This window comes from Hyla sarda, chromosome 7, assembly GCF_029499605.1.
Source record: "Hyla sarda isolate aHylSar1 chromosome 7, aHylSar1.hap1, whole genome shotgun sequence".
Lineage (NCBI taxonomy): Eukaryota > Metazoa > Chordata > Amphibia > Anura > Hylidae > Hyla > Hyla sarda.
The window spans coordinates 206,030,189-206,043,755 of NC_079195.1; the positions used below are offsets into that span (position 1 = coordinate 206,030,189).

The following is a 13,567-nucleotide window of genomic DNA, read 5'->3' on the forward strand; positions in this document are numbered from 1 at the left end:
CCCCTGACATCCACAGGTTGTCGTTCCCTGACAGCCGCAAGATGCAAAACTCTGATTCTTGAGGCTGTCAAGGCCTGATGGGAGTTGTAGTTTTGCTACAGCTGGAGACCACAGCTCTAGGTTATCTCTTTACATACAGTAATAATTATCGAACACGTCATCATTTATCTCGCTTAAAGTGGTACTCTGGTGAAAACCTTTTTTTTTTTTTTTTTTTTTTTTTTTTTTTAAATCAACTGGTGGCAGAAAGTTAAACAGATTTGTAAATTACTTCTATTAAAAAATCTTAATCCTTCCAGTACTTATTAGCTGCTTAATGCTACAGAGGAAATTCCTTTCTTTTTGGAACACTGATGACATCACGAGTACAGGGCTCTCTGCTGACATCTCTGTCCATTTTAGCAACCGAGCATAGCAGATGTATGCTAAGGGCAGCATGGTGGCTTAGTGGTTACCACTGCTGCCTTGCAGTGCTGGGGACTTGGGTTCAAATCCCACTAAGGACCACAATAAATAAAGCTTTATTATTATTATTATAATGTCAGCAGAGATCACTGTGCTCGTGATGTCATCAGAGAGCATTCCAAAAAGAAAAGAATTTCCTCTGTAGTATTCAGCAGCTAATAAGTACAGGAAGGATTAAGGATTAAAGGATTTTTTAATAGAAGTAATTTACAAATATGTTTAACTTTCTGCCACCAGTTGATATAAAAGAAAAAAAAGGTTTTCACCGGAGTACCTCTTTAAATCAACTAGTGCCAGAAATTGAAACAGATTTGTAAATTACTTCTATTAAAAAAATCCCAATCCTTCCAGTACTTTTTAGATGATGTATACTACAGAGGAAATTCTTTTTTTTTTTAATTTCCTTTCTGTCTGACCACAGTGCTCTCTGCGGACACCTCTGTCCGTGTCAGGAACTGTCCAGAGCAGGAGAGGTTTGCTATGGGGATTTGCTCCTATTCTGGACAGTTCCTAAAATGAACAGAGGTGTCAGCAGAGAGCACTGTGGTCAGACAGAAAGAAAATTCAAAAAGAAAAGAACTTCCTCTGTAGTGTACAGCAGCTTATAAGTACTGGAAGGATTAAGATTTTTTAATAGAAGTCATTTACAAATCTGTTTAACTTTCTGGCACCAGTTGATAAAAAATAAAATAAAAAAAATATTTCCACCGGAGTTCCCCTTTAATATATTTGAGAAGGTGCTATGGACATGAAACTCACCAGATGTTGGTAACAATTCACATAATCCAGATATACAAAGAAATCAAAACAAATATGTTCAGACATTGGCCCTCATTTACTATTCTAAACCCGACTTGTTTTGTCGGGTTTTTTGGCACATCTTTGTCTGCGACATGTCTCAGACATCGTGCGCCAGTCTGCGACACGATGCAACATTTTTTCCCGACGGACCCGAAGTGGATTCTCCCAAACCCGAAAAAGGGGCGTAACCCGACATTTCTGAGCTTTCCCACGTATTTATAAAGGTTTCCAACCCGAATTTGTTGTATTGTTGTGGATTTTTTCCCGATAACTCAGAGGAGTTGGAAACCAAAACCAACAAAACCCACGTGCGACAAACAGGATGCGACATAATAATAAATACCAGGGGAAAAAAGCAATCGGGTAAGAAAGCAAGATAGACTTACAACCCGATTTTCTTAGTAAATGAGGGCCATTAAGTTGTGTGTAATAATGTGAAATGACACAGGAAAAATGTATTAAACACGCTTACTGATATTTATTTAACACTTTGTACAGAAGCCTTTGTTGGTAATGACAGCTACAAGACGCCTCCTGGATATAGCATCTGGTCCCATGCTATGGAGGGATTTGAGCGCATTCTTCCACACAGTCATCAAATCTTGAAGGTTCCGTGGGCCTCTTCTATGAATCATGATCTTTAGGTATTTTTAGAGATAAGCTAATTTTTGAAAAATTTGATTCGGCCGATTCGCCAAATTTTCCATAAAAATTTGTTTTGGTCCGAATTTATTCGTGACAAATCGCTATTGAAAATGGCTATTTCTGGCCTGCAGAGAGCTTCAATAGGGGTGTAGAACACTTTGCCTTGCTGTAACATGCATAGGGTGTGCGCTGGGTTAGTGAAATAATACTGTTATTCAGTATGACATGCAGATCAGAGGCATTGCTATTAGAATCACTGTTGCAGAGCGGCACAATGACAGAGCCTGGAGGTGGCATCAGTATGAAGAGCCCATATAGTGGCGGAGTGACAGTGGGGAGGTGGCGGCAGCATGAGGAAACCATATAGTGGCTGAATGACACAGCCTGGAGGTGGCGGAAGCATGGGAGACCATATAGTGGCTGAATGACACAGCGCAGAGGTGGCGGCAGCATGAGGAGACCATATAGGTGCTGAATGACACATCCTGGAGTTGGTGGCAGCATGAGGAGACCACATAGTGGATGAATGACATAGCCTGGAGTTGGCGTCAGAATATAGTGGCTGAATGACACAGCCTGGAGTTGGCGGCAGCATGAGGAGAACATATAGTGGCTGAATGACACAGCCTGGAGTTTGCGGCAGCATCAGGAGAACATTTAGTGGCTGAATGACACGGCCTGGAGGTGGCAGCAGCATGAGGAGAACATATGGTGGCAGTATGAGACAGCTTGTACCTGGCATCAGCATGAGGAGAACATATGGTGGCCGAATGAGACAGCTTGGAGCTGGCATCAGCATGAGGAGAAAATATAGTGGCAGAATGAGATAGCCTGGAGGTGGCATCCGCACGAGTAGAACATATGATGGCAGAATGAGACAGCCTGGAGGTGGCAGCAGCAGCATCAGGAGTCCTGAAAGTGACCCAGTGACAGAGTGGTGCTGTGGGTGGCAATACCAGTACCCGGTGATGAAGGTGGGTGAAAAAAGGAGAACTTGGCATCAGATGTGTGGCATCAGGCGGGTGACAGGATCAGAATAGTAGCTGAGGCAGGTAGGCAGAAGAAAACGGTCTCTTTTGTAAAAGTGTTAGTGTGCACAAGTAAATAGTGAGGATATGCATTATGTAAAAGTTAACTTTTAATAATATGCTTAGGATAAAATACATGGACCCAAAAAATTTTCTTAAATCAAACAAAAGTAAAGGTGTGCAAAAAACACCATGTGCCACCTGCACCACCAAGTATTGATGTGATGCAAAGACCTCTAAAAGGTGGAAGGGAACAACGTATGGTCCATTGTAACCTGTGGGGGTAAAAACTTCCCCTGTAAGGCCCTACTCTCGCATTATTAATTCCCTTCTTGGCAAGTGTTACTCACCCTAAAAAGGGCGGCCCCACACAGGAAACTCTCCTTATTTCCACCTTAAAACCATGGGAAATGGCAGTGTTTGTAGGGGGAAATAGGGAGAGATTCCTGTGTGGGGTCACCCCCTTTTTAGGGTGAGTAACACTTGTCAAGAAGGGAATTAATAATGCGAGAGTAGGGCCTTACAGGGGAAGTTTTTACCCCCACAGGTTACAATGGACCATACGTTGTTCCCTTCCACCTTTTAGAGGTCTTTGCATCACATCAATACTTGGTGGTGTAGGTGGCACATGGTGTTTTTTGCACACCTTTCCTTTTGTTTGATTTAAAAACATTTTTGGTTACATATATTTTATCCTAAGAATATTATTAAAAGTTAAGTTTTAGCTAATGCGTATCCTCAATACTTACATGTGGTCTGTAACTGGGGAGCAGCGCCTTAAATTTGTTTAACATTATCCATATTTGTGAAGTGTTGGTGTGGCACCATAGTCAATCTACTCTGATGCATCAAACATTGGTGGGTGGAAATCCTGGCTGATCCATCCCTGATCCATCTTCCCAAAGGTCAGTCTCTCCACATTTTTCGTGGACAGACGAGTTCTCCTCTGGATTACTATTGCCCCCGCCACAATAAACATCCGCTCTGATACACTACAGGAAGGGCAGGACAGCTTTTCCAGGGCAAACTCTGCTAGTTGTGGCCACAAATCAAGTTTAGCTGCCCAGAAGTCCAGCGGATCTCCTCGGTGTGTTGGCATGGCCATGTCAAGGTATGCAGTCACCTGCTAGTTCACGTCCTTATCCAGGTCTACCTGCTGCTGATGAGTTGCTTCACTATGAGGGTGAAAAAGCTACTCACCAGCGACTGTAGACTCAGGCTGCTGCTAATGGAGCTGGTACTGCTCCTTCCACCCCACCCCTCCCCAGCAGCCATGTCAGTGGAAGGTGACTGCAGATGGCCCCCCAAGTCAGACCTGCAAGAGGATGGGCAATGGCACAGATAGGCATCGGCCAACTGACTATGTAGGATATCTCTGTAGTTGGTCAGTTTGTTCCCCCCTCTCAGTGGGTGTAAAAAAGGCCCCCATTTTGTGCCGGTAGCGAGGGTCCAAAAAGATGGAGAGCCAGAAGTCATCCCGCTGCCGAATGGTGACAATTCAAGTGAGCATGCATCGTGCCATTTGTGCAAGTGTCTCGGAGGGACTCCCTGCCTCCATCTCCACTGCCTACTGCCACGGTGTGTCTGGGTTGTCTGTCTCGTCCTCCTCATAACCCTCTAGCTCCTCTAGCTGCTCCTCCTCTCCTGTCAGATAACTAGAAAAACCACCCATCTCGCGAAACCTAAACTGTGTTCCACTGTGCCCCTCCCCCTCCAGTTCAGCCCCCACATGGCTCATGTGGCCATGAGATGTAGGCACCATGTCTCCAGTGCCCTGACCAGCCATTGTTTCCAACACGTAGTAGATGAAGCAGTGGAATGACGTTGTTCATCCCGTAATCCTGGCGACTGACTAATAATGTGGCTTCCTCAAAGGGCCTGAGCAAACGGCAGGTGTCACGTACGAGCTGCCACTGGTTGAATTGAATTTACACAGGGGAGTACCCATATCTGCTTGGATCATCAAGAAATCAGCGATGGCTCCAAAGTGCGATCGGCTTCATCATCATCGAGTTGTGTCTGCACGTCACTGATGTCCTCCTCAGGTTCCTCAAAAGTGTCTGCTTCAGGAGCCTGAACGCTCGCAACACCACCTCCAAGAAGATACTTCTGTGGGGGAGGGAACAGCATAGGACAGAGGCAATGGGAGGACAGGGACTGCTCCCGGGCCATGCCAACTGAGGCTTGTGTCTGAGGAACCCACCGACTGTTGACTGGGGGTGTCAGATGTCACCTGTGATGAAATGGATGACTGTGTTAAACAGTCGACGGCAGATGGGTTGCTAGCTGATACCGCGAGCTCAGGCCTCTTGCTGCGACTCCTGCTGCCACTCGCCCCAAGTCTTCTGCGATCTCTTCCTGATTAATTTAGGCCTCTGGCACTTCTCTGCCTGACATACTTAGTGCGTATATGAGGGGAGGACAATGCGCTCCAGTACGCTTAAAACAGTATTTGTCTACAACACCAGCAGGTGTGTACTTTTGTTTGGCCTTTCACAGTATCTAGGCCCTTGAGACCTTAACAAAATGTTACAACACTTAGATGTACGCACAGGTTATACTTAATAGAGGACAGTTTACTTTTAGTGCTCTACTCACCCTAACTGGCTGGCTACTATTAGCTTTTCAGTTGTTGTACACACCAATGCTGCAGCACACAGTCGCTGTGTACTACACCCATAATTGCACTTTCTCTCTTAATCTCTCTCCCTTCCCTATCAGTGCTTCTAGGCTGGATTTGGGCTTGAGGTGAATTGCTGCTGTAAAAAAGCTTTTCTGTGCAACACACAGCACTGTCTGTCCCTCTCTTTCTCTCTGAAATAAAAGGCTGAAATGACTGGCCGCAAGATGGCTGCCGATTATATAGGGCTGTGAAATCACAGGGGTGATGCTGCATGTGATTCAAGGTCATCCTGCGGACCGTTGTTCCCGCCTTCCCAGGATTCCTTGCCCCATGTCCTCACATGTGGATCCACCATTTTAGATGCCCTGGAGCCTGGACCGTACTAGTTGGAGTTTAATGAAGCCAATTGCGACGATATTCGCATTTGTTGCAAATCTAATCTTTCCTGAAATTCGTAACGAATTTGAATTCGGCAGATTCGATTCGCTCATCCCTAGGTATTTTAAGAGATTTTCAATGGGATTTAAGTCAGGTGATTGGCTGGGCCAGTCTAGCAGCTTTATTTTTTTTCTTTGAAACCATTGAGTTTCATTGGCTGTGTGTTTGGGATCATTGTCTTGCTTAAATATCTGCTCTCGTTTCATCTTTATCATCGCTGCAGATGGCAGAAGATTTTTGTCAAGAATGTCTTGTAACTTTGCCCATTCATCCTTCCTTAAGTTATGTGAAGTTTGCCAGCACTATTTGGTGAAGAGCCGCCCCACACCATGATGTTTCCACCTCCAGACTTCCCTGTTGGGGTTTTTAGGGTGATGTGTGGGGCCATCTCTCCCCAAACATGGTGTGATTTATGACACCAAATAGTCACATTTTGCTGTCATATGACCGCACTATATACTCCCAGGATTTCAATGGCTTTTCAAATGTTGTGCAGCAAACTTTATATGCGCTTCACCATGCTTTTTATTAACCAATGGAGTCTTGTGTGGTGAGCGTGCATACAGGACATGGCGGTGGAGTGTATTACTTACTGTTTTCCTTGAGTAAACAGTAGCTGCTAATTCCAGGTCTTTTTGAAGTTCTCCACAAGTGTCCTTGGATCATGGACAACTCTTCTGATTATTCTTCTTATTCCTCTGTCAGAAATCTTGTGATGAGCACCTGGTCGAGGCGAAGTGCTCACTGGGACATTGAGAAGCTTAAAAATGCGCCTGTAACAAACGTCATTGTTATGTTTTACAACAATTAGGTTATGAAGGTCTAACGACAGCTCTTTGCTTTTACCCACCATGAGATGTGTCTTGTGTGACACTTTGGCAATGAGACCTTTTTGTAGCCCTCAGTTGGGACTGAACCAGCTGATATTAATTTGCACTGACAAGGGGCTGGATTGCTTTTTAATTACTGATAGATTTCAGCTGTTGTCTTGGCTTTCCAGACCATTTTGCACCTCCCTTTATTCATGTGTTCAATACCCCTTTCCCTGTGTCATTTTACATTATTACACATAACTTGATTTCTGATCATATTTGTTTTGGTTTCTTTGTTTCTATGGTAGGGGTACACGATTTGGGGAAAATGTGCGTTTGCGATTATAGAGGTAAATATTGCGATTTCAATATGCTGATGTAAATGGTAAAATCCCCCAATTTCATGTTCAATCTACCTCATTTCCTTTCTATCACCCAAGTTCACATACCCCCCATTTCACACCTATCCACCCATTTTATGTTCATCTCCTATTTCACATTCCGCCCACATTTCATTTCTATCCCCCATTTCATGTCTATCCCCCACATTTCATGTCTATCCCCCACACCCCCATTCTACGTCTTTCTCCCCCATTTTACATCCCTCCCATTGCATGTCAGTCCCCCAATGTCATGTCCCCTCCACGTCATGTCTCCCCCCTTATGTCACATCTCCCCCATTTCATGTCCACACCCCTCCCCTCGATGTCTCATATGTCGCACGAGGGAAACATAAAATAAACCGAATGCCCTGGTCCCCTGTAGGTCTGTCGCAGATCCTATTATCCTCCATTCAATCCGGTGTCCTATGATTTATGGGACTTAAAGGACCTTCCTACTCCGCCAATCATAGGCCTCATACATGACCCTTTTATTACTTAGGCACCCAACTAGGGTGCCTCCAACTGTTGAAAGGCTACAACTCCCAGCATGACCGGACAGCCATGCTGGGAGTTGTAGTTTTGCAGCAGCTGGGGACACGCTGGTTGGGAAACATTGAGCTTCGGCAACAGCCCAGACTCAGACCCTCCATGCGTACGTGATATGGAGCCAGGCTGCCACTGCAGGTGATTGCAAATATCCCCAGAGGGGCCATATAGACATATTTAAATTTCCAAAAAACCCAAGGGATAACTTGGGTTGTTACCAACATCTGGGGGAAATTTAATGTCTATAGCACCTTTGGAAATATATATTGGTAATGTGTTAAATACTTAATTTGACCCGCTGTATGAAGAATTTTCTATATTTAAAGGGGTACTCTGGTGGAAAACATTTTTTTTTTTTTAAATCAACTGTTGCCAGAAAGTTGAACAGATTTGTAAATTGCTTCTATTAAAAATCTTTACCCTTCCAGTACTTTTTAGCAGCTGTATGCTACAGAGGAAATTATTTTATTTTTTAATTTCTTTTTTGTCTTGTCCTCAGTGCTCTCTGCTGACACCTCTGTCTGTGTCAGGAACTGTCCAGAGCAGCATAGGTTTGCTATGGGGATTTTCTCCTGCTCTGGACAGTTCCTGATACGGGTATAAGGTGTCAGCAGAGAGCACCGTGGACAAGACAAAAGATAATTTCAAAAAGAATTTCTGCTGTAGCATACAGCTGCTAAAATTACTGGAAGGGTAAATATTTTTTTATAGAAGTCATTTACAAATCTCTTTAACTTTCTGCCACCAGTTGATTTAAGAAAAAAAATTCCACTGGAGTACCCCTTTAAAGGCAGCGGGTGCTGCAGTTCATGGGAGTATTCTCCTTAGGTTATACTCTGAGAAGGCAGGACTATGGGGTGTCATATAGACGACTAATAGTCTTACAGAGATGCATGCTGGGAGTTGTAGTTTTGCATCAGCTGGAGGCACCCTGGTTGGGAAGCACTGACTTAAGGGGTACTCCACTAGAAAACATTTTTTTTTTTTTAAATCAACTGGTGCCAGAAAGTTTAACAGATTTGTTAATTACTTCTATTTAAAAATCTTAACCCTTCCAGTACTTATCAGCTGCTGTATGTTCCACAGGAAGTTCTTTTCTTTTTTAATTTCTTTTCTTTCTGACCTCAGTGCTCTCTGCTGACACCACTGTCCATTTTAAGAACTGTCCAGAGTAGGAGCAAATCCCCATAGCAAACCTATCCTGCTCTGGACAGTTCCTGACATGGACAGAGGTGTCAGCAGAGAGCACTGTGGTCACACAGAAAGTAAATTCATAAAGAAAAGAACCTCCTGTGGTGTATACAGCAGCTTATAGGTCATGGAAGGATTAAGATTTTTTTAATAGAAGTAATTTACAAATCTGTTTAACTTTGTGGCACCAGTTGATTTAAAAATATGTTTTCCAGGGGAGTCCATTAGATTGACTATGCTCTTTGCAATTGCTCGCAGTAGAATAAAGGCGTCTTCTAGGTGCCGCGGTGCTTTCTGCTCGGATAAAATAGACTCTTTAAAGAAAAGTTTTGAGGGGAAAAGTAGAATTGTGAAAATCATCCGCACTTCCATACACATTGTCCTTTGTTCCATTCCATTGTAGAGACATAAAATGGTCTTGGCGAATTCTCGGCACCTAGAAGCTGCCTCCCTTTTAATGTTTGCAGCACAAAGCACATTTTGATCTTCAAGAGAAGCCAAGTCTAATCTGTTTAATGTGCTTTCTATTTTATTTTTTAAATTTATTATTATTTTTTTTTTAGAAAACAAAACTGATCTGGAAAGCCACGTAATGCAGAAAAAAATCAAAATCCCCAAGCTGTGTCTGAACTCCTCCGAAGGGTCCTGGGAGTTTAAAGAGAACAAAGGAGAGGAGGAGGACGGCGAGCGGCGGCACAGTAAGGTAACCATGTGAACTCTCATAAGCTACAAAATGACGGGGTGGGAACCGCTATCTTTACGATACCTCGGGTTCTAAATGCTCATCAGGAAAATTATGTTTTCTGACTTTTTTTGGTCTTTTCATGTTTTTTTTTTTTTAAGTTTTAAGAAAGCAAAACGTAAAGTTAAAGGGGCTATCCAGGAAAAAACATTTTACAGATTTGTAAATTACTTCTATTAAAAAAATCTTAATTCTTTCATTACTTATGAGCTGCTGAAGTTGAGTTGTTCTTTTCTGTCTACGTGCTCTCTGATGACACCTGTCTCGTGAACTGTCCAGAGTAGAAGCAAAAAATCCCCATAGCAAACCTCTTCTACTCTGTGCAGTTCCCGAGACAGACAGAGGTGTCAGCAGAGAGCACTGTTGTCAAACAGAAAAGAACAACTCAACTTCAGCAGCTGATAATTATTGGAAGGATTAAAGGGGTATTCCAGGAAAAAAACTTTTTTTTATATATATATCAACTGGCTCCAGAAAGTTAAACAGATTTGTAAATTACTTCTATTAAAAAATCTTAATCCTTTCAGTACTTATGAGCTTAAGAAGTTAAGGTTTTTCTTTTCTGTCTAAATCCTCTCTGATGACACCTGTCTCGGGAAACGCCCAGTTTAGAAGAGGTTTGCTATTGGGATTTGCTTCTAAACTGGGCTTTTCCCAAGACAGGTGTCATTAGAGAGGACTTAGACAGAAAAGAACAACCTTAACTTCAGAAGCTCATAAGTACTGAAAGGATTCAGATTTTTTTAATAGAAGTCATTTCAAATCTGTTTAACTTTCTGGAGCCAGTTGATATATAAAAAAATTTTTTTCCTGGAATACCCCTTTAAGATTTTTTAATAGAAGTAATTTCAAATCTGTTTAACTTTCTGGAGCCAGTTGATATATAAAACATTTTTTTTTTTTTTTTTTTTTTACTGGAATACCCCTTTAAGGCTCTTTTTTTTTACACTTCAGGTAATCATATATACATATGACATAGACCTCTAATACAGTGTTTGCCAAACAGTGTGCCTCCAGCTGTTACAAAACTACAACTCCCAGCATACCCGGACAGCCGTAGGCTGTCCGGGCATGCTGGGAGTTGTAGTTTTGCAACAGCTGTAGACACACTGTTTGGAAAACACTGCTCTAATAATTGTCACTTGTCATACACAGGCTGCCATGTTAAAGAAGCACTCAAGTTTTTTTTTGTTTTTTTTTACATCATGTACGCTCACCATTACTAGTCGTACAGCACAATTTGTTTTTATTCCAGCAAAGCTGCATCTTTACATTTCATTATTGTAACTGGGTCATGTGTTGACCGGATAGACCCGCAGAAAATCAAATGTTCTACATTTTGCCGAAATATTAAAAGGAACCTCTCATCAGATTTTACCATATATAATGCGTTGCAACGTGTGATATATGGTAAAAATCCTCTTCCACACTATCCCGGGAGACGTTCCTGTCCGCATGAAATGGTGATGATATGATGTTTGAAAGTATCTCTCGCTGGCCCGGTAAGTAGTCCCCTGGGCAGGAAGCTGTACTCGCCTAGTCCCGCTGCATCGGCTGTAATCACGCCCCCACAGGGTGATTGAAAGCCATTCTAATATACTTTATATGAAAATTGTATTTCCTTTTCATAGAAATCATGGCTTATAAAAAAAAAAAAAGACCACTAGGGGTTCCCATACTATTCAGAACATAACTCTGTCCACTGCAGCAATTTCTTTGTCCCGGCTAAAGCACAGGCAGGGACAAAGTCCAGGAAGTAGGGGCGGGACTAGCACTCCTGTGACTGCAGCATGAAAACAGAGAGGAAGGGGTTACAGAGCAGTCTGCAGTGATTGGATGAGGAGACACAGCAGACTCAGGGAGGAACATTAGTCATACAGAGTGAGGACACGCCCCCTCCAAAGCACACAATGACAAACCAAGTGAGCAACAGCTAGATGGTATTTGTGAGAGAACTATAGGTGCTAGACATATAAAAAGTATATGTACATGATCAGGTTTAGGTACTGGGTATGGGTCATGACAGCTACTCTTTAAAGAGTTCCTGTGGAAAAAAAAAAAAAAAAAAGGTTCAGTGTTATGAGTGTTCAAACCTAAGACGTAAACAACCTGGGACAGGGGTGCGCGGTAGAGTGCTCCTCTGCTGCTCTGTGTCTATGAGACCTCGGCGGCTCCATAGATTTGCATTGCAAGTCTGTCCAGGTCACGTGACATGCTAAGGCACGTTCTTCTCCAGCTCATTCTTTTGATAGGTTGGGGTCTGAACACTCAAACCCTGTCCGATAAAAAATTTTGAAATGTCTCTATGACATATCAAAAGTTTTTATAAAGGACAGGTACAATTTACTGTGTCAGAGGGAGGGGTTAGTCCTCGGTCAGCTGACTTCCTGTAAGCTACAGGATGACATTATCACCAATCTGATCCTTCCTTGCAGCTCACAGACCCGTCCAAGCTCTGTCTGTATACTGCTGCTGTAGCTAACACTGTCGAATCAGAATATATAGTAGTTATACACTGTTTCTCCACCTCCATCTGTATGCTGCTGCTATCCCTATGGGATCAGGATATATAATTCCCCCCCCCCATCCAGCTCTCTCTGTATACTGCTGCTGCTGTGACTATGGGATCAGGATATATAGTAGTTATACACCTCCCCTTCAGCTTTATCTGTAAACTGCTATTACTATCTATATGGTGTCAGGATATATAGTAGTTATACACCTCCCCTCCAACTCTATCTATATACTACTGCTGCTATCTTTATGGGATCAGGATATATAGTAGTTATACACCTCCTCTCCAGCTCTATCTGGATACTGCTGCTGCTATCTCTGAGATCAGGATATATAGTAGTTATACACCTCCTCTCCAGCATTATCTGGATACTACTGCTGCTATCTCTATGGGATCAGGATATATAGTAGGTATACATCTCCCCTCCAGCTCTATAAGTATACTGAGGTTTCATAAGAAATGTTGGCAACATTAGGAAATTATTTGTATTATTCTGTGTGCAGTGAATATGGCTGAAATCCTATGCCTGACACATCTACCAAAACAAGTAAGCATAAGGCATACCCAAGAACCTCCACATGTTTCTCTAATAATATGCTTCACTGTACAATCAAAACAAACAAACAACAATCTTCTCTAAAGAGATGTATTCTACACAATGTATGTTTATTTTTTTTAATTTTTTTACTTGATGCTTCTGTATGGGATAGCGCAGTCTGCTGCAGTATTTCAAACAAACATCCATGGGGAACACAGTATAAAAAGAGCCTAAGACCACACCAAGTGCGTTCGGGTTGCCGTAATCGTGATGTCACGACCACAGCCACCACGCCCCATTCCATAGAAATAAATAGAGGGGGTGGGACATCACGACCATGGCCGCTCGCATCCAGTTGGGGTGCTGGCCCGGAGATCAATGGGGCCGGGGGGGCTTGGATCCCAGTGGTCAGACCCCCCTGCGATCAGGCATCTTATCCCCTATCCTTTGGATAGATGTCCAGGGGTGGAGTACCCATTTAACCCCTACAGGACCCATGACGTACCGGTATGTCATGAGTCCGCTCCCGGGACCCGTGGCTAATAGCGCACGGCACTGATCGCGGTGCCGCGCGCTATTAACCCTTTAGACGCGGCATTCAAAGTTGAACGCCGCGTCTAAAGTAAAAGTAAATCATTGCTGGTTATCTCAGTGGGCTGTTCGGGATGTCCGCGGTGAAATCGCGGCGTCCTGAACAACTGTGACACAGCAGGAGGGTCCCTTACCTTGCCTCCTGTGTCCAATCGCCGAATGACTGCTCAGTGCCTGAGATCCAGGCATGAGCAGTCAAGCTGCAGAATCATTGATCAATGGTTTCCTATGAGAAACCACTGATCAATG

The 13,567-nt window shown here is 43.2% G+C and overlaps 1 protein-coding gene across 9 annotated transcripts in view; it reads left to right on the forward strand.

Annotated features, from left to right (window-relative positions):
• The window catches only part of LOC130283237 (cytosolic carboxypeptidase 6-like), a 1,802,518-nt gene that overhangs the window by 1,220,009 nt on the left and 568,942 nt on the right, over positions 1-13,567 (forward strand). For 6 of the 9 annotated variants that reach the window (XM_056532453.1, XM_056532457.1, XM_056532454.1 and 3 more), the window contains one exon: positions 9,496-9,635. The exons of 2 other annotated variants lie outside the window; for them this stretch is intronic. In XM_056532453.1, coding sequence (XP_056388428.1) covers positions 9,496-9,635 — 140 coding nt within the window. Of the gene's footprint in view, positions 1-1,764; positions 1,911-9,495; positions 9,636-13,567 lie in introns of all 9 variants that reach the window. One more of the 9 variants, XM_056532461.1, reaches the window with a different exon arrangement.